This window comes from Bison bison, unplaced genomic scaffold, assembly GCF_000754665.1.
Source record: "Bison bison bison isolate TAMUID 2011002044 unplaced genomic scaffold, Bison_UMD1.0 scf7180017864068, whole genome shotgun sequence".
In the NCBI taxonomy this organism is placed as follows: domain Eukaryota; kingdom Metazoa; phylum Chordata; class Mammalia; order Artiodactyla; family Bovidae; genus Bison; species Bison bison.
The window spans coordinates 6,363,607-6,386,050 of record NW_011494640.1 but is presented as its reverse complement, the minus strand read 5'-3'; the positions used below and the strand labels follow the sequence as shown (position 1 = coordinate 6,386,050).

Here is a 22,444-nt window from a genome sequence, read left to right as displayed (position 1 = left end):
ATCTAAGGTTTTATCTATATAGATAATGCTTTGATAAAAATTTTTAATTTAAGGCAAAAAAATCACTAACAAAGAAATTTCAGGCTTTATGAGATTATATTCACAGTCTATATAGTCTGGGTGGTAGTTAGGTCACTAAGTCGTGTCTAACTCTTGCGACCCCATGGACTGTAGCCCATCAGGCTCCTCTGTCCAGGGGATTTCCTAGACAAGAAGACTGGAGTGGGGAGCCATTTCCTTCTCCAGGGCATATCCCCGACCCAGGGATCAAACTCAAATCTGCTGCATCGTAAGTAGATTCTTTACCACTGAGCCACCAGGGAAGCCCTATATAGTCTAACGCTTCCTTATTTAATGCTCATTTTCCATTTAACAAACAATTAAACTAATCCTAGAGTATCAGGCTGACTATTGCTGTAACATTTCATTTCCTCATTAGAGACACCTCGAATGTAAAAGGTGAATAAAACACTAGGGGGAAAATGTATATAAATGTATATAAATATATATAACGATGAGAACATATTTTAAACATTAACTACTTATACTTGAGCATTATATTTGTATAAAGTAGATTTTACTTTTGAAATTATCATAACCTTGCAACCATCTCTAATAAGTACTACAACTCTGCAGGAAAGAAACCATAAAACATATTATTAATGAGTTTTTGTCAACTTAATTGGTTTTCTGTGTGGTGCTTCTGTATTTTGCCTTAACAGATGAAGTCTACCACAGAGGAACTATATTTTATCCACAGAATTAATCCAAGGAAACATGGAGAATAATTAAAATGTTTTCTGATTAAATGAACCCTATATTCACATAATGATTAAGCTAAATTTTCAGAACTAAACCAACAAATTGTTTCAAAGACAAACCATCTAATGAGGAAACCATGAGGGAAAAAATAACTTCATAACAAGATACTTCTCTCAGACACACACATTATACTGATGATAGCTTCTGAATCATTTTCAAAATTATCCTTAAAGCTTTGTTGGGAGTGGAGGGAAAACAGTGTTCTCACTCCCTGTGGCAGAATCATGGACTTTTTTTTTTTAAACAAACAATGTTTAACATACTCACAACACTGAACCATAACAAATTACAAATGCTCACAAGTTTCTGTAAAAAATCTTATTTCATTTAAATGTTAAGACATCTCTTCTTTTTCAGAAATATTGATTAAGGAAGTAAAATCATCAAAGAAATGTGGCCCAATATAGGAGTAACTCTCTTCATCTCTCTATTTTTTAACTAGCTTTCTGAATTTCAATGAAAGAGTCTTCTTAGGCCCAACAGAGAATAAAGTTAACCTAAACAACTTATAACTTTGAGCATTGCATGTTTGCCTGTAAGTTCCTACACTTCTAAAATTCCCCATTTATAAGGAAGGAATCTATAGTGGTGCTAGTGGTGAAGAATCCACCTGCCAATGCAGGAGAGGCAAGAGACATGGGTTTGATATCTGGGTTCGGAAGATCCCCTAGAGTAGGAAATGAGAACCCACTCCTGTATTCTTCCCTGGAAAATTCCACAGAGGAGCCCGGTGGGCTACAGTCCAAGTGGCCACAAAGATTCAAACATGACTGAGTGAGCACACACAAAGATTTTAGGTCCTCATCTCTAGAACCCATAAATGTTACTTTAAAAGGAAAAAGAGTCTACAGATTTGAATACATTAAGAATCTTGAAATGCGGGGGCGGGGGGCAGTGATCCTGAATGGTCTTGTGGGTTTTACTTCTGACCACATATGTCTTTATAAGGTAGAGGAAGATTTGATACAGGCAGAAGAGGAGAAGGCAGTGTTGCCATGGAGGCAGAGACTGGAGTGATGTGGCCACAAGCCAAGGAATGCCTGTTGCCATCATAAATTGGGAGAGGCAAGGAGTGGATTTTCCCGGAGAGCCTCCAGAGGGAGCATGGAATTGCTAACACAGTGGTTTCTCCCCAGTGATGCTGATTGTGAACTTCTGACCTCCAGAACTGTGAAGAATAAATTTCTGCAGTTTCAGGTACTAAGACTGCTACCCAGCAGCTCTGAGGAAACCAAGCACTCCATCCTTGCAAATGCATATGAGTAGGACTTATAATTATTATGCCAAACACACCAGACTAGTCTGCCACTGGAGAATTTACACGTTAGATGGAAATATGTCACTTACCCTGAAGCTAAGGAAATTCTGACTTGGGCAAAGAAAAGAAACTAATGTCTAAGTTGGTGACTAGAGGGAACTCTTTTCCAAATGCTCCAAGGAGAATGGAGTTGCTTAAAGATAATTTTCCAGGTGACCTTCTCACCCAATTAATTACTTTTATTTAATTGTTTAATTAAATAAATTAACAATTTAAATTGTTAAAATAATTATTAATTTAATTTAATAACTACACTTAAAAACCAATAACAAAAGCAATATTTATTGAACACTGAAAATTTATAAAATGCAAAAAATAAGAAAATCAAAAGTTTTACCTATAATCTGACTATCCAGGGATCATTTCTGTTCATATTTTAGTGTGATCCATTATGAATATTTGAATATAATTATTTTATTTTTACTTTATTTTACTAAAATAGGATCTAAAAACAATTTTCAACCTTTTAAATTCATTTAATACATTATGAGCATTTTTCTCACCAGGACAATTTCTACAAAAAATTTTTTAATAGCCACATGTTTTACATAGTATTGTAGAGCAAAAATATTATAATTTCTTTCAATGTAGATTATTTTCCCATTTTTCACTAATACATCTTTGCTGATTTCCCAAGAGTTTTTAAAGGCAAGAAGTAAAGCAGGCAGCAACATTACAAATTCAGAAATATAGGAAGATACCATCTTTGACATTAAACAAAGGTTAAGCTGCAATGTCAAATCTGGTTCCCTAGAGTAAAATGGTCATTTTCAGCCACAGCTCTCAGTGTGGGAGGCAGCAGGAAATAAATAGTTTGAAGGTATAAGGATCCCCAGAGAAGCCCTTAATGGGACAAATCAATCATGGGAAAGAAGAACCTCATAAAGAAGTCTGCCATTCTACTCAACAGGCATTCATGCAGAACGAGAATCTATATCCTCAACACTTTCATTAGCGCAAGCAAAGGTACTTTCCAGCCTGAAAAGATTTTAGTCACCGTATAACAAAAGTGAGCTCATGAAGGATAGAGAACTTTGTTAAAGTCACCACAGTTGTCACTGGGAAGACCAAAGTACAGAATTCAAAGTCATAAGTTGGGACTTGTGGTCAAAAAGTGTACATTAAAACCATAAATGAAATATCCCTCCATACTAAGTATCACAGCATAAGTAGCCTGTATCTTGAACATATGTAAAGAGACCAACCCTAAAACAACATACAGGGGCTTCAGCTGTTACCAGAGCTATATCCATTTTTCTTTCTGATGTATCTGAGAGCTGAACAAGGTGGGGAGCAGAGTGCCTGGGAGGTGTGTGCAGGATGAAGTGAGGAAAAGGCTGAAGAGGAGTCGGTGCCCGGTGGGGAGGACAGTATCCTCTTGTGTTCCTGGCGCTCCTTTCCCAGTGATTCTTCTTTCTCTCCTGCATCCTTAAACTGTGTGATTATACAACAGTCCTTACTCATTGGATACTTGTGAAGATGAAACGTGTTAATCATGAAAAGCACTCAGAACAGTGCTGGGTCCACCCAGTCATGCACAATGTGTTATTATTGTTCCTGGTGCTTATATATTTAATCCAGTCTAAGGTAGCTGTTGCTTTTCATGTTTTAAAAACCCGAAAGATGAACATGTATTAGTGCCAATGGCATCATACACTGATTAGTGGCAGCATTTTTCTTTTTTGGTGGTATAACTGGTAGTGTCTTTGATTCAGTAAATTCAACATGAGACCCTCTCCTGCACATTGCATGCTGAGAGGTCTGAAATAGTGGGTTTAAGTCCTAAAGAGTGTGTGCATAAAGACAGGGACACCATATCAGATTCTGCCAAAGAAAAGTCATAGAATAAATACTCTCTTCAGTCAAAAAAAAAAAAACCAAGCGTGATGATGTGTGTAAGTTTGTACTTCCGCGTGCCTGTCTCACTCCTTCATCTTCTCCCATCCCCATTCTCCGTATCGACGCCCTCAGGGCACTCACGGAGCTCCACACCCACTTAATATAGCACCCTTTGGGTGTTGCCACTTGTGATCCCACAGAAACCCCAAATTCCAGAAGCTTGGACCCATGATCACTTTTGAAATCCTGACTCTCTTTCTCTTGTCTAACCTTGACTAATGGGCTGCCAAAATTAGAAACCCGGACTAAAAAGGGGGATGCAGAGTTTCTCCAGTGAATGAAAACACCCTCCCCACCAGCAAGATGAAAGCCTCTCAGTGCAGAAGGCCAACCACGTGGCAGCTGATGGCCATTTATGACTGCTGGCGAGAGAAGCCCAAGAGAGTAGCCTGTACTCTTACTGAGGCTCATCCTATCTACAAAGAAACATCCTCCATTAGAAACCAAGGAAATAAAACAGGCTATAACATGGAGGAAAAAGCAGCCTTTAGTCGGCAACCTGAGGACTCGGCCTTTATCATCAACCGCCGCCACCCCTCCTGCAGAGTATCTGTACCTCCTTGCAGGTCATTAACCCTGGGTAACTTTTTGCAGAGGACACTTTTGTTCCCTCTCTAGCATCTCCTGCCTTCTTCCTTTCTTCTGGAACTTGCAGATTCCAAAGCAAATTAATGTCAATGAATCAAGTCAATTCGGATTACATTTCCTGTTATTTTAGCATGAAGCTTCTAATACCATTGTTTATCTTTGTGTCCCTATGAATACACAGAACATCCTGAGGGTGTGCAATATATTCTTATGGATGAAGGAAGAAATGAGAGAAGAAAATAAGGAAGGAAGGAAGGGAGGAGGGGAGAAGGGAGGGAGGGAAGGAGAAAGTCAGAAAATTTACAAATCAACAAAAGTAAAAATCACAGGAAAACCAACAAACTATAACCTCCTATCAACTTTTACCTTTCTCCATTTGGAGAGACAAGCAGAAGTAACTGAGCTTTGATTTGCTTACAGGGAACTATGAGAAAGAATGAAGAGAAAATAAATCAGACTTAGATATCATCCACTCTGAATATGGAGGGAAAAAACCCATAAAGACCAACGGCCCAATTCTCACTTCCTATATCTCTATTCTTTATTTTATTTGAATTCTACCTTCGTATCTCAATCAGAAACTTATTTTGCAGAAAGAAAGTCTGTATAATTGACATATTTAGGTTCCCATGTCCAAAATTACCTATACCAAAATAAGGCTACAACATGCATTTGATGAAGATAATAATATAATCAATGTTTTTCCCTTCTGTTAATGTGTAAAGTGAGAAAATATGACTATATTTCTAATGAAATACATAACTGATCCAATAAATACAAAATATGTGTAGAAAGTAGATACATTATAATGCTAATTTTAAATATATTTAAACTCAAGTTAGGAGAGGAGCCTGGCAGGCTACAGCCCACGGGGTCACAAAGAGTTGGACACAACTGAGCACCTAAGCACAGCACAGCACAGCATAAGATAAGCAGGACAGCTCGAGTCCACTTCTCAAACTGGCCATTTCACAAGTGCACAAAATGGTAGGAGTTGAGGAAGTTGAGGACTTCCTGCCAAGCCCTCAGTTCAGAAACTCTCCTCCCTGTCCCATGAAACTATAAATCAATCACATTCTTTCTTAGAGCCAAGGGACTACCATTGACACTCCAGAACACAGAAATCTCAGAGGGTAAAGTAAAAACAGTCATAGTTTATGAATCACTAATTCCTTCCTGGAGACTAGTTTGTTTCTGCTCTCATAATTGAGAAGATGTCAGGCCAAGTGCCTCATTCAGGAGGTGGCAAGATTTGGAAAACAAAGCACCACCTGGAGAGCAGACCCAGGTGAGATGTTGGCAGGGCCTATGGTGAAGAATAAAGGGATGGGGCAGCTGGACAGCTACCAAGCTGCAGAATGAAGTCAAGGGTGCCCTCAGCGTTAACAACAGGGGATGGAAAGGGAGGGAGTGGAAAGAAACACATGCTCAACCAGCTCTGTTCACTAGCAACTCCCAAAGGCCACATGTGGCCAAGAAGAGCATCCCCTCGGGAGACCATCTCTCAAGACCTAGCTCAGGACCTTGGCTCCTTCCTGAGATGCTGAGGGGGTATAGAATAAGATAACCAGGTAAATCCAGAACAAAGGCAGACAGTGCATTCATGCTCAGTCACTTCAGTGATGGCTGACTCTTTGCTACCCTATGGGCTGTTGCCCACCAGGCTCCTCTGTCCATGGGATTCTCCAGGCAAGAATACTGGAGTGGGTTGCCATGACCTCCTCCAAGGGATCTTCCCAACCCAGGGATTGAACACACGTCTCCTAAGTCTCCTGCCTTGCATGTGGATTCTTTATCCACTGAGCCACCTGGGAAACCCAAAGGCAGACAGATCCAGACCCAAACAGGAGCCCTATGTAAATAACTTCTAATTTTCCTGCTTTTCCTTCTTGCATCTTTCCCAATATATCTTCTCTTGGTATTTCTCTTCCATGCTCTTTCCTTTCTTAGAAATGACCACCAATCATATAGTTTATAAAACATTTTAAATAAAAGATAAATATTATTAGATGTGCTAAACTGCTCCCATTTCCCCACCTCTTCCACCTCCCCACTGCATCTCCATTCACTTAGTTGCTGTAATCACATCCTTCTCTGTGGTTCAGGTCTTCAAGCTCAAAGCACGTCCAATCACCACTTTCATGTAAATTACACGGTCTATTCTAAAGTGCAGGCTCCTGCTCCCCACCAGTAAGCTGAGTGCCCAAATCAAACTCTTCGGAAAGATGGTTCAGAAATCTACCATCCAGGGGTTTCTGACATACTCATAAGTACTGGAAGCACTCGCAATTTATTCGGGCATTCATCTTATTCCTTCTGCTTGACTATAAATTGCTTTGTGCAATTTAATAATTTAAGTGTGTGTGTGAGTGCTTAGTCATTCAGTCATGCCTGACTCTTTGCAACCCCATGGACTGTAGTCCGCCAGGCTCCTCTGTCCATGGGATTTTCCAGGCAAGAATGATGGAGTGGGTTGACATTCCCTCCTCCAGGGAATCTTCCTGGACCCAGGGATCAGGAAGACAGATTGGCAGGTGGATTCTTTACCCCTGAGCCACCTACTCACTCACAACACATACTTTGACTCCTTTCTCCACAATTCCATGCACACAGTAGGTTTCCAATGACTATTAATTAAATAAATGTTTGCTGACAAGCCAAAGCCATCTAGGATCCCCCTGTTTAGACAGGCAAAGGCAGGCAAGATAAGCCATTGTCTCCGCTGCAAAATCAGACACAAGCATCTGACACTCGGAACAGCTCCAATAAGCATCCTAATGGTATGCAGTGGATCGTACAGTTAAATAACTTCACTCCAAAAAGAAAAAAAAAAGTGGCAGCAAGGGAGGAGAATACACAAAGACCCAGCTGCCCGCAACATGAATAGCCTGGCAGGGTCATCCCGCCAAGGACCCACGGAGAATACAGATCAGAGGGAATGGGAAATCTGAGAAGAGCCAGGGCCTTGACCTCGCTCACCAGAATCCCTCTGCAACTCCCCTTTCCTTTGCTTCCTCCTGCTTCTTTTCCTCCCCAAACCTAAAGTTATGCAGGCACAACTTGAGAGCTGTAAGGCAAAAAGAACCAGCACTGTGTGGAGGAAGGAGGGTCCGGGCTCTGCAGCTGGGCCCTGGCTACATTGTGCTCATTATGCCTGGCAGGCTGGAGCCCGGGAGGGAGATCCTTCTGCAGCTGGCATTTTGGGAGCTAAGTTAGTCGCAAGAATTAGAGAGGAAACACTACAGTTTGTTCCTGGGGATGATCTGAAAAATAAAAATAAAATAAATAGGGGAGATCTGAAGATTTTAAATCAAAATTTCAAGGCTCAAAAATCTAACTTTGTTTCGTTGTTTTGGAACCAAAGACTATGACTCTGAACACAAAGGTGACATTGTCCCTGAGAATGAAAGGCTGAGACTCCAGTATATTTGCAGCTAAAATTTAAATATGTAAAGTGGATTCAAGTGCACAGTCTACAGAAGGATACATTAGAGGTTTTCATCCTTGAAACAGAATAAAAAAGCTGGAAAGTACCTCAAGAGGTGTTAGCCCAGATGCCCGATTCTAGGATTATGATTATCTGCACCTGGAATCTCCTCTTCAAGATTTCTAGGGCTGGAGAGGTCATAAATTTTTTATAGCCCGGTGGAACGTGGTTTTCACCTTGAATGTGTAAGTTCTTCCCTGCATCCAGCTAAAATCACGGCTGACTGCTCTTTGTCTAAATAGCCCCATAGACCAATGCCTGGGCAAGTCTCACTCTCTTTGACATGCTCTTCTCAATTCCTTCTATGTCTTTTTCAACATCCCTCTAGAAGTAAAATAAATGAACATGATCTAAAGAATGCATAGAAAGAAAAATTACTCCGTGAATCTGGAATTCTATATTTCTTATTAGAAATGTTATATTATCCTAGCAAATATTCCTCCTTCTCCCTCCCCCCACCACACACACACACACACACACACACACACATACACACACATACCCCTCTTTTGTATCTGGGACTGCATTGTTAGGTCTTTTTATTCTGTAGCTGCATTTTCCCTTCCATTTAAACATGCCCTGCAGACTTTACCAAACTCTTCCTTACACTTGTTCCTACTGATTTCCTCATGCTTTTGAGGGACCACTGTCCCCAACAGGAACAGAATTCAAAAAGACTTCAGGAAATCTCTAAAGGAAATATAACCTAATTTGATTTCTTATCACTTCACAATTTAATGAGTAGTTTTAAAATTCCTTCACATCATCAATTCACCAAAAGCACTGCATACAAGGGGACCAAAGGCAGTTCTCTCCCCTGCTGAAGCAGGGCCATTGGCCACTGCTTTTGAGAAGCTAGATGCTCACCTTAGCAGAGTTATCGTTTAAATTTATTTTTTCCCAAATGGAGTCATTTAACTCGTTTGCCTGAATCTCTCTGCTACTTCTCTCTAGAAATTAAAACCAAATCTAAACTCCTTGCCATAGTATCAAAGCTCCCTATGCCTGGACCCCCACTGGACTCCACTACAAACCATAACTCTGTCACCTTCCCACATTCACCAGTCCGTTCTTTTCTGTCTAAAATGCACAAGATCAGGGAATTCGCTCTCCTTCTCCCTCTAACAGATACTTCCACAAGTTCTTCACAGACTGACATTCTCATGAGTCAATGTTTTGTTCGTCTGTACTTTTCCCTCTCTCCTCCTCTAAGGAACAGTTAAGCCGCATAAAGATGCTGGGGTTGGGTAGGGGCTCTGGTTCTCACTATCTCCATTGCCAGGCAGTCACTGAGCACACCCAGAGTATTTGTGCGATGAATGGACATGTGTGAGGTTTTGTGCAAATACCATCACTCAGGCTTGCTCCAATCTGACCACAACTATGCAAGCACTGGGGAGGGGATGGAATATTCTGGTGAGAAAGATCAATGGATCTTTGCTTCCCTAACCCAGAAAGCAATAAGGGAAAGAGTGTACTACGAGGTTATAAAAGAAATCCACAAGCAAACATGCATTTCCCTGCCCCTTAATTTACTTTCAGGACTCAAAACAAATTCCTGATGACAAAATATGCATGAGACATATTTTCTTTGTTACCTCTAAGGCGATGACTATATTCATCAACACATGTAAAAAAGAATACTATGTGAGAAAGAAGCCAAAAACTTACCAAAATTATGTATTTCATTTCTAGTTCTCTTTCCAAGTCAGCATTATGGTTTACATAAATGAAAAACACTTTTTAAATGGATTCTGAGGCATGAATACTAGAATAAATTTTAAGAGCTACAGCAAAACGAAAATGTAAATTTACCCCCAAAGGATTCAGAGAGTACAACTATTGAGAAACTTGTTTTGTTCTTTGGTCTTTAAGACATCTTATTCAGATTGCAAATACAAAGGGAGGAATTATCTTTAAGGACATAATTTTTCTTGTCAAACCCAACATTCCATAGGGCTACAGAAAATATGGGGCAATTATTATTTCATTCACACGTGGTATAACTCATGTCTTTAGTGTGTACCACCATACGATGAAGAGTGTTATATCACCAAGAAACATAAAGCGGGGTATAAATTCATACTACCATCACTCAGTGAGCTTATTCTGGTAGTCGTCTGACATCTTCACTCTTTACAAAAGTTATCACTATGAAACAAGTGCCTTAAGGCTATGCATCCTGTTCTCTGTCCCACCAACAGGTTCCCTGCTGGCCATGAGCCCCCTACCTTGCAGCCACTCTGAATCCTGGTCTTCATCAGGGGCGTGGTCGTGCACAGCTCGATGGCCTCTGGCTCGTGGAAGATGACTGCTGGCAGAGGTTCCTTTTTCAGTGTTAGGACATTCAACTTAGACTTCAGCATGGTCTGAAAGTGCTGAAAAGCAGGAAAAAACAAAAAGGCCAAACAGAGTGAAATCATTTGGAATTGTACAAGGTGCCACTGCACAGCAAACTCAGGAGCAAACTTTATTTTATTAATTCCATTTTTACTAGGGCAGGCCAAAAGGTTTGAGTACAATGGAAGGAAAAATCTGTCAGGATACTACCAAAATGAAACTATGGGAGACAGCCAATACCCACTCTCCTATGCCATGGAAATATGGGGCAGTGGCAGCCCTGCCAGAACTTTGTTCTCAGAGGTTCTTCCAAAGTGATATGTATGGATGAGATTCTAGATGTGTAATCTATGCTAAAATCAGCTTAAAAAGTGAAGATGTTATAGGAGCTATTTGAAGGAAAGTCTAGAGATAATGAAAAAGAACTGATGAAAAACACACATACTTGACTTTTGTTGTCTGCCTTTTTCCTTTGTGTCATACCTTGGCTGTAGAACTTTAGAAAATTAGCTGCTTCTCAACAGACCATTTTATCTGCTGTCTAGGCCAGGACTCTAAATAAACATCTAGTCTACATTCAATTCTTATTGGCACTAACTTTGAAATATACCCAGAATCTAACCACATTTAATCACCATTGTTTTTCTATATGTACAGTTCAGGCACCACCTTTGTTTGGTCTATTATAGCAGCTTCCAATCTAGTCCTGCCACTTCCAACCTTGCCACACAGCAGCCTAAGGGAATCCTTCTAAAATCTAATCAGCTGTCACCCTTCTGCCAAAAGATCCCCAAGTCTTCCCATATTCTCATCAAAAAATTCTAAGTCCTTACTCTGGCCTTTAAGCCCACGCATGCTTCAGGAACCCAAAGCAGCTCTAATCTCATTTCCTACCCATTATCCTCTCATTTACTTGAGCCCAGTAAATGATGAATGACAAATTCATGTTAATAATTTGAAAGTTAATTTTTCTTTAAACTTAGAACACCATTAAACAGCAAGCTTTAAAAAGAAAAGCCACCGTAATTATTCCAAAGAGAGATTCATGGAAGAAAAGAAAAAAAGCTTTATTTTTAGTACTTTTAATGGCACTTTTTTCTACTTTTTGAATGGAGGACATTGATTTTCATTTTGCATTGGGCCACACAGATTATGGAGCTAAGCTTGGTACACATAAATCCTCAAAACTATTTCCTTCCCCTGTTTTATTATCACTACTTATCATTACTATGAAATGTGTTTTATTACCATCTACTAGACTACTACTACTACCATCTACTACTATTCTATCACCATCCACTAGAATATAAGCACCATATAAGTAGAAACTGTTTTAATTAATGAAGTCTCCCAAGTACCTAAAACATCAACTGAAACCTAACAGATGTCCCACAAGTATGTGTGGAAGGTGACTCAGGCAATAAAAAGAAAAAAAAGAAAAATTCACAGCTCAAATATAAAAATAATGATCTCTACCAGGGATCATGGAATATACCAGCTCACAACTTCATCCAACTTGACATTTCTGAATATGTTATGGACTGTGAAATAAACACAGGACTGAAAGAAGTAAATACACAAGTTGTTGTTATTGTTATTTAGTTGTTAAGCCACGTCCGACTCTTTTTGCAACTCCATGTACTGTAGCCCACCAGGCTCCTCTGGGGGGATTTCCCAGGCAAGAATACTGGAGTGGGTTGCCATTTCCTTCCCCAGTGGATCTTCCTGACCCCGGGATCAAATCCACATCTCCTGCATTAGCAGGCAGATTCTTTACCACTGAGCCACCAGGGAAGCCTGTATATGCAAGTGCATTCACCTAAACATAAATTGCCAAAAACATTTTCCATACAATTCAATATAAAGGAAGTAGAAGTTTTGAAATCTGTATCAGAACAAGGCCTTCACTTTAAATTGAAAAAGAGGCTTTCACTCAATTTTCCCAAGGAGTATTGATGTCCAGTTTTTTTAATGTAAGGATATCTTCCTGATAACTGCATAAATCACAAATCTTTGTATTAATCTGAAGTTTCCATCTTTGCTCCTAATTGATTCCCAGCCAATAGAAGGTATGGATTTGGGGTTGCAAGGTGGTCTGGGAAGAGAAACATAGATCACTGAGAGTGACAGCTGAAGTTGGTTTGCCTCTGTGGACAACTAACTGGAGCCATGGGATGAAGACTGTAAAGGGAGGGGGCTCAGAAGACGGGATAATGAGCAAGTGGGGACACTCTACCCCGGCCGCCATTTTGCTGGGACTCCATGAGAGGTACATGAAGCTGCAGCTCAACTCAGCTTGACTTCTGACACACAGGAAGGTCCTGAAGATGGTACTAATGGCCCTGTTCTTACGTGGGTTGGACAACCACACTGCACAGAAGTTCTGAGACTGTCTTTCTTTCCCAACTGTCACTACTATCAGAACCAAATGGTTCAATCACTAGGCACAAGAGAGACTGGAAGTCACAGTTACATGTACATCCCCCTTGATTACTTGCCTGGGAGCCAAGCAGAAGAAATAAACATTAAAAAAAAAAAATAAGAAGAAGAAGAAACTTTCAAATGTGAATAGAAAAATGATGGAGTTCAAATTCCAAATGCAACACAATGTTGTTGTTTAACTTCCACCATCCACCTTTACTTAATACTCCCACTCAGCCAGCACTGTGAGAGGCATAGCTGGAACAGAAATAAAATGAGAGCCTCTTCTTGAAAGGTTTTTCACAATCAGTAGAGACTGTTAAATCAAATGACAACTACAATTCTACATGAGAAGTTTCTTAGAAGAGCTAAAGAAAAAGGCTAAGACAATATTTGAAAGTAAAATAGAGAAAATGATTCCTATTTTTTAAAGTGTTTTTTTTTTTTCACTTTGATGGCATTGTCTTTTGTGTCCACTGTGAAAGGATGAAGGTAAAGAGAGAAATAAAATCTGGATTACATGATGAATCATTGAGTCTACCACTTTTACAGAAAATTAACATTTGTATATAATTCTGAGTCTATCTTGTAAACTTTCATCTGTAGAAATGCGATAGCTAAAGATGCGTCTGATAAGAACACTCTTCTGCCCCTCCCTTGGGAAAAACTCCACAACTATATGCTGCTTTGTGAAATGGGACTGCCAATCACAATCCCCCACCCCCTAACATTGAGAAAGAATATGTAACACAGGTTGACTATCTGAGTACCCCATGTCCCTGGCCAAAGGCATTGGTTAAGAGGAAACTTAAGACTGGCTGAACAGAATCTTCTGGAAGGTTGATATGTAGGGCTGCTAAACTGGAGTAAAGAGTCCAGAGCTGCAGCTGACCTTCTTTCCTCCCAAGGTCAGGCTGTGAATGATAATACCACACAGAGACAAGGAAAACTCAGAAATGGAGAGTCACAGACTTGACAAGGCTGAACCCCTGGATCCAGCTGCATCTGGACTCAGATCTAGTGACGGACTTACTGATAGTGTAAACCAAAACACTGCCTTTTATGCTTAAATGAGCTTGAGTTACACATCTGATCCCCAGAACTCAAGAGTCTCAGCAATAAAAGTTACTTTTTAATAAAAAAATCATCTGCAAAAATAAAAAGGAGATACGAAAATTTAAAAAGGACTTCATAAATGTTAATCTGCATAAATGAATAGCAACATTCTCTCTTAAAATATAATGAATCTTGCAGTTACTTATTTGAATAGACTGAGCCTTAATGATCAAGCACCAATAACAATCCAAAGAAGGTATTATAGTCCTCAGGTTATTCATGTCTAAGATAAAGCCCTTTGAGCTGCCAAAATAACATGAATCCCAACTATCAAGAGACAGTGAAATACTGTGCATGCAATGATATCCAGTTCTTGCTGGGTAGACAAGACCCATGTGCCATCCCTAGCTCTGGTAGAACTGCATGATCTTGTACCTCCTGGGCCTCAGTTTTCTCATTCTTTAACTTTAAAATGCTTGTTATAAGTCAAATATGATATCGCTTGTTCTTTGCATAGATAAACAAGTGTAATAAAGATAATGCAACCTCAAATAACATAATCCAGTAGCATCATAAAAAGGCACCACAAGAGCGATCTAATAGAGTAGTTCAGAAAAGCTATGGTTCCCACATGACGGATGCACAAGGTTCCATAAAGAAAATGTGTTGTTCATCCTTAAAGAAGGGAAGTGAACAGTGTTCTAGAAAATTAGGGCACTGCCCAGGACAAACTCAACAAAGCTCTGCTTTCTACATTTGGTGCTTTATGTGGGATCCTAAAATAGAGCCTCTAAATCAAGCCCCATTATGCAGATGGGGTAATCGCCATGCCCTGTATAATTTTACAGTTGGCACTTCCTACTCCTATTCAGACATTAATCTCTGGCAGTTTAGCAGGCAGGGATTTACATATTTTACCAATTCAAATCCAGGGTATCTCACCTTTGTATTGATTCTGTATCCAAAATACAAAACTTATTTGGAAGGCAAATCCTGCCTTTTCATTTTTCTAAGATAACTGGAATACTATCTTCACTCAAATTAGAGGGAAGACATTAAAAGTTTTAATCCCTGGTTCATCTTTGCATTTTGAAGGCTGACTACAATGGTCAGTTTTAACTTGCAAATTACTGACTTAGTAATTCCCCAATAAAGCTTCAAAAATATTGCAAATGTTCTCAAGAGAACTACAAGGAACAAGTGGGTGAATGGAATTAATGGAAAAACTCAATAAACCAAACAAATGTTAATTTGTACAAGTATACAAAAATCAGTAGGGTTTTGACATTCCACGCATAATCACATTTCATCATTTCATTTTAATACTTTAGGGTTCTGTAAGAATTATTGGAACTCATTTGTAGTGTCCTTACACTGTATACCACTCATCTCAAAAAAAAAAAAAGTGTAGCCAGGCCCCACATATGAATTATGGAAAAAGTGAAATAATCTTTTGTGTCCTTTAATACAATCTAATGGAAAGTTATGACCAATCTAGATAGCATATTAAAAAGCAAAGACATTACTTTGCCAACAAAGATCCATCTAGTCAAGGCTATGGTTTTTCCAGTGGTCATGTATGGATGTGAGAGTTGGACTGTGAAGAAAGCTGAGTGCTGAAGAACTGATGCTTTTGAACTGTGGTGTTGGAGAAGACTCTTGAGAGTCCCTTGGACTGCAAGGAGATCCAACCAGTCCATTCTAAAGGAGATCAGTCCTGGGTGCTCATTGGAAGAAATGATGCTGAAGCTGAAACTCCAGTACTTTGGCCACCTCATACGAAGAATTGACTCATTGGAAAAGACCCTGATACCGGGAGGGATTGAGGGCAGGAGGAGAAGGGGACAACAGAGGATGAGATGGCTGGATGGCATCACCGACTCGATGGACATGAGCTTGCATAAACTCCGGGAGTTGGTGATGGACAGGGAGGCCTGGCATGCTGCGATTCATGGGGTCACAAAGGGTCGGACACGACTGAGTGACTGAACTGAACTGAACTGAATAATCTTTTATTTATTTTTAATGTATAGTCTTAGATTACTGCTTTTAAATATTCTAGCACTTTCACAAAAAAAAAAAAAAACCCACAAAAGTAAGAAAAATATTTTGTTAGTTAAACAGCAAATGATTTGTTAGATAATTAAGAGATAATATGAGTGAATAAAAGATAATTTTACTTAAATTCAACTTTCATTTAAACACATTTTAGTGCAAAGGTCTTCTTTATTATTTTTTGTGCTTTTTAAAAGTAAAGCAGGATTGGAAAATCTCATCAAATATAATAGGCATACACAAAATTGTTTTACTTCAAGAATTTGTAATGCAATTTGTGTTAATCTGGTATTTTAAGAAAAGAAAGACATACATCAATTTGGCATGAAGTTTCTCACTGCAAATTTTCCTGGTGACTGCCATATTCAAAAAATATTACAGCTTAAAGGCCTCCATCCAGATATTCATAAATTTGTCTGTCTCTATTAAAGTGATAGCTGTTATTAAACTAACTGAAAATACTCATGTTCACACACCCATATTTATTCATGCAGTTTTTAATTATGGAAGCATTTCTTTTACACATCACAGATTTTCTCAAGAGATTATGTGGGAGAAACATAAAAATAACTTCATGCTCCAGAGTATGCAGAAAGTCCCCAAAACTTGTGAAAGACTTAACTCAGGGGAGTGTGTGTATGTGTATTCACTTATTTACTTTGTTATTGATCTGAAATACATACACACAAATACACATGTGCTGTATCCCTGGCTTAAGTAGTTTCTGCAATTTTCTAAACTATTTTTCTATATGTAAACAGTTAAACAATTTACTGTTGAACACAGGTTGCAAGCTCGCAGCCCAAAGGCATGTTTGGCCTATAAATAAGCTTTATTTGATTCACACACTGTTTTATGATTAAAATTTGAAATAGTATTCAAAAATTGAGCTGTATATGATGAAAATTTGCATTTCCGCTTCTCTTAAAAGATCAGAAGATCAACAAAAGCAACTTGCATTCCCTCAGGGCAACAATTAACTCCAGCTGGTTGTTGCAAATGCCCTTATTTACTCAAGCATTTTCCTCTACAATTCACCATGTTCCCTCTTCCCCCAATACCAGCTTTCTCTTCTATACTAAATACCAGAGACTATTTATGTCTTACCAACTTCACTCCTACATTTGACTTGTGTGTGTGTGCTCAGTCGTGTCCAACTCTTTGCGACTCCATGGACTGTAACCTGCCAGGCTTCTCTGTCCAAGGAGTTTTCCAGGCAAAAATACCGGAGTGGGTTGCCATTTCCTACTCCAGGACATTTGACTTGCTTGACCCTTCTAGACATTTGAATTTGCAAATCCTGATGGAAAAATGACAAATGCTAGGAGCATAGAACAAAAATTCCACCCACTCAAGAAAAAAATTCAAGTATAGCTGAATTAACTCTTTCTTCCCTAGTAGCTCAGACAATAACAATGCAGGAGACCTGAGTTCGATCCTTGGGTTGGAAAGAACCCCTGGAGAAGGAAATGGCAACCCACTCCAGTATCCTTGCCTGGAAAATCCCATGGACAGAAGAGCCTGGCAGGCTGTACAGACCATGGGGTCACAAAGAGTTGGACACGACTGAGCGACTAACACACACACACATACTTAAATTAGCAATACTGAACAGAGTGTAAGTATGTGATAGAGAGAAGTAATAAAATAAATGAGTCAAACTGTCTGTCTGTGACATAAACAGATGGAGAGATATCCCATGTTCCTGGGTAGGAAGAATCAATATTGTGAAAATGACTATACTACCAAATGCAATCTACAGATTCAATGCAATCCCTATCAAATTGCCAATGGCATTTTTCATAGAACTAGAACAAAAAATTTCACAATTCATATGAAAACACAAAAAACCCTGAATAGCCAAAGCAGTTTTAAGAAAGAAGAATGGAGCTGGAGGAATCAACCTTCCTGACTTCAGACTATACTTTAAAATTACGGTCATCAAGATAGAATGGTACTGGTACAAAAACAGAAATATAGACCAATGGAACAAGACAGAGAGCCCAGAGATAAATCCACGTACCTATGGGTACCTTATTTTTGACAAAGGAAGCAAGAATATACAATGGTCAAAGATAGCCTCCTTAATAAGTGGTTCTGGGAAAACTGAATAGCTACATGCAAAAGAATGAAATTAGAACACTTCCTAATGCCATATACAAAGACAAACTCAAAATGGATTGAAGACCTAAATGTAAGACCAGAAACTATAAAACTCTTATAGGAAAACATAGAACACTCAATGACATAAATCAAAGTGAGAGAGTCAGTTCCTAGGCAGGTTGATAGGGAGTCTAGGGGTCCCCAAGGAGAGAGGGGTCTGGAATTCTCAAGGAGGAAGAAAGGACAAACTTTTTTCCTTTCTCCACATTCCTTAGGATTATATAACAATAATGTATCCTGCCTGAGGACAGTCTTTGGATTAAACCTTCTGGCTAATTCTGTTATCTTAAAATGTAAATTACGGGAGTAGGTCTGATGAGGTCTTTACAACCTCCAGACATTCTTTGGAATATATAACTTCATTGTTAACACTAGCAAGCGGGTACTCTTTCTGCCCCCTTCTGATGCCTATGTCAGAAGCTTTCTCTATCTCCTTTATACTTTAATAAAACTTTATTACACAGAAGCTCTGAGCGATCAAGCCTCGTCTCTGGCCCCGGATTGAATTCTTCTCCTCCGGGGGCCAAGAATCCCGGTGTCTTTGTGTGATTCAACAACAACCTTTCAAAAGCAAGATCCTCTATGACGGACCTGCTAGAAAAATGGAAATAAAAACAAAAATAAACAACGGGGACCTCATCAAACTTAAAAGCTTTTGCACAGCAAAGGAAACTACAAACAAGGTGAAAAGAAAACCCTCAGATGGGAGAAAATAATAGCAAATGAAACAATTGACAAAGAATTAATTTCCAAAATATTCAAGCAGCTCATACAACTCAATACCAGAAAAACAAACAACCCAATCAAAAAATGGGAAAAAGACCTAAACAGACATTTCTCCAAAGAAGACATACAGATGGCTAACAAACACATGAAAAGATGTTCAACATCGCTCATTATTACAGAAATGCAAATCAAAATTACAATGAGATACCACCTCACACCAGTCAGAATGGCCATCAACAACAAGTCTACAAACAATAAATGCTGGAGAGGGTGTGGAGAAAAGAAAACTGTCTAGGACTGCTGGTGGGAATGTAAATTGATACAGCCACTATGGAAGACGATAAGGAGATTCATTAAAAAGCTAGGAATGAAATCATCATATCACCCAACAAGCCCACTCCCAGGAATATACCCTGAAGAAATCAAAATTGAAAAAGACTCACATATCCCAATGTTCATTGTAGCACTATTTACAATAGCTAGAACATGGCAGCAACCTAGATGTCCATCGACAGATAAATGGATAAGGAAGCTGTGGTACATACAGTGTAATACTGCTGCTGCTGCTAAGTTGCTTCAGTTGTATCTGACTCTGCGCGACCCCATAGACGGCAGCCCATCAGGCTACTCAGCCATAAAAAGGAACACATTTAAGTCAGTTTTAATGAGGTGGACAAACCTAGAGCCTATCATACAGAGTGAAGTAAGTCAGAAAGAGAAATATAAACATTGCATACTGATGCAAATCCATGAAATCTAGAAAGATTGTACTGATGAATTAATTTTCAAGGTGCAATGGAGAAACAGGCATAGAGAACAGACTTATGGACATAGGGAGGAGAAAAGGAGGAAGAGGGTGAGATGTATGGAGAGAGTAAAATGGAAATACAATCTAGAAGGCTGGGATGGGGAGAGAAATAGGAGGGAGGTCCCGGAGGGAGGGGACAAGGGTGTACCTATGGATGATTCTTGCTGATGTATGACAGAAAACCACAACATTCTGTAAAGCAACTATCCTTCAATTAAAAAAAACTTTAAAAAGCTAAAAAAAAAATTGGTCATTCCACATAATAAGTATGACACAAGAATAAGCATTTAGAAATCTGTTCTTCTCTAAGTTATTCCCATAAATATGGTGGTATGAATATGTTAGTGCACTAAATTCAATTAAAGTGCTAAAGAACAATATTTTTACTTCTTTTACAATCAAGTGACAGGAATCAAATAGTCTATGCCACTAAAAACAACCGAATAAACCAGGAAAAAATATGAAACAACAGTTTGTGAGACACTGGATATCTGGCTATGGAGGACAGTGATCCCTGAAAGATGTGAACCAAATGAGATACATTATACAATTGTCCAGCTTACTACCTTTAGGGAGTTTGCAGGCTGCCATGCAGGGAGGAGGAAAACAGAGCCCAGCAGAGTCCCTGATAAGTTGACACAGATGCAAGTTCAAGGAGACAAAAAAAAAAAAGGAAAAATCTTCACACAGAGATAACTTTGGAAATCTGCAGAGCATCCCCTTAAATAGTTAAGTATTATTCAGAATATATATCAAAGGAAAGTAACGAAAGGAAATAAATCTCTGGAAAGAACTAGAGATTAACGAGCTGGTGCTCACACAGTTAGCAATATTGTCTGTTTCCACCAATGAATGGAAAAACGTGTGAGTCACAGGGCAGCAGGTAGAGTACTCAGTGTCTAATGTCAGTGGCAGGAAATAATCAGCACTAGACTAAATACCACTCTGATTCCACCGTAAATCTTTAAAAGATGCTCCAAAACAGTCAAAGTACTTCGGAGTGATTTAACTGAATTCCAGAAAAATAGCTAAAAATATTTATAGAAATACAAAAATATCCAGCAACCAACAAGGTAAAATTCAAAATGTCTAACATCCAAACAAAAATCACCAGGTACACAAAAAGGCAGGAAAACAGAACCCATAATAGAGACAAATAAATTAATAAAAATAAACCAAAAATGGCACGGATGTTATAGTGATCAGATAAAGACATTAAAACTGTATATTAAATATTCTAAAAGTTAAGCGGAGATAAAGATATAAAAAATCCAAATTATTCATTGCCAGTGAGCCTTTTCTATAAGAAATGTTAAAAAAAGTCAAGCAAAAGAAAAGATGAAACTATAGATCAAAGGAAATGAATGCACAGAAGAGGGTAACTATACGGAAAAATAAGTTTCTTTCTTACAATTTAGAATTCATTCAAAGATAATTGATAATTTAATTAAATATGTAATATTATAAACATATTTGTTATATATATCCATTATATTATATAATAGGTATATAATATTTTAAACAATTTAATTTAAAATAATAGCAATGTGGAATGGGATTTCATCATACATAACAGTAAGATGTATTGCCACACTAGTACAAAGGTCAGAAAAAGTAAAAATGGAAGTATACTATTTTAAGGATCCAACAGTATATATGACATGGTTTAACATCATTTGAAGGTAACAAACACCGTCTTCCAACAACACAAGAGAAGACTCTATACATGGACATCACCAGATGGTCAACACCGAAATCAGATTGATTATATTCTTTGCAGCCAAAGATGGAGAAGCTCTATTCAGTCAGCAAAAACAAGAGCAGGAGCTGATTATGGCTCAGATCATGAACTCCTTATTGCCAAATTCAGACTTAAATTGAAGAAAGTAGGGAAAACCACTAGACCATTCAGGTATGACCTAAATCAAATCCCTTATGATTATACAGTGGAAGTGAGAAATAGATTTAAGGGCCTAGATCTGATAGATAGAGTGCCTGATGAGCTATGGAATGAGGTTTGTGACACTGTACAGAAGACAGGGATCAAGACTATTCCCATAGAAAAGAAATGCAAAAAAGCAAAATGGCTGTCTGGGGAGGCCTTATGAATAGCTGTGAAAAGAAGAGAAGCGAAAAGCAAAGGAGAAAAGGAAAGCTATAAGCATCTGAATGCAGAGTTCCAAAGAATAGCAAGAAGAGATAAGAAAGCCTTCTTCAGCGATCAATGCAAAGAAATAGAGGAAAACAACAGAATGGGAAAGACTAGGGATCTCTTCAAGAAAATCAGAGATACCCAAGGAACATTTCATGCAAAGATGAGCTCGATAAAGGACAGAAATGGTATGGACCTAACAGAAGCAGAAGATATTAAGAAGAGATGGCAAGAATACACAGAAGAACTGTACAAAAAAGATCTTCACGACCCAGATAATCACAATGGTGTGATCACTGACCTAGAGCCAGACATCCTGGAATGTGAAGTCAAGTGAGCCTTAGAAAGCATCACTAGGAACAAAGCTAGTGGAGGTGAAGGAATTCCAGTTGAGCTATTCCAAATCCTGAAAGATGATGCTGTGAAAGTGCTGCACTCAATATGCCAGCAAATTTGGAAAACTCATCAGTGGCCACAGGACTGGAAAAGGTCAGTTTTCATTCCAATCCCAAAGAAAGGCAATGCCAAAGAATGCTCAAACTACCCCACAATTGCACTCATCTCACACACTAGTAAAGTAATGCTCAAAATCCTCCAAGCCAGGCTTCA

The 22,444-nt window shown here is 38.8% G+C and overlaps 1 protein-coding gene across 1 annotated transcript in view; it reads right to left on the bottom strand.

Annotated features, from left to right (window-relative positions):
* The window catches only part of PID1 (phosphotyrosine interaction domain containing 1), a 264,516-nt gene that overhangs the window by 132,493 nt on the left and 109,579 nt on the right, over positions 1-22,444 (bottom strand). Inside the window, exon 2 of the mRNA XM_010837023.1 lies at positions 10,346-10,492. Within this exon, the coding sequence (XP_010835325.1) occupies positions 10,346-10,492 (147 nt within the window). The remainder of the gene's footprint in view (positions 1-10,345; positions 10,493-22,444) is intronic.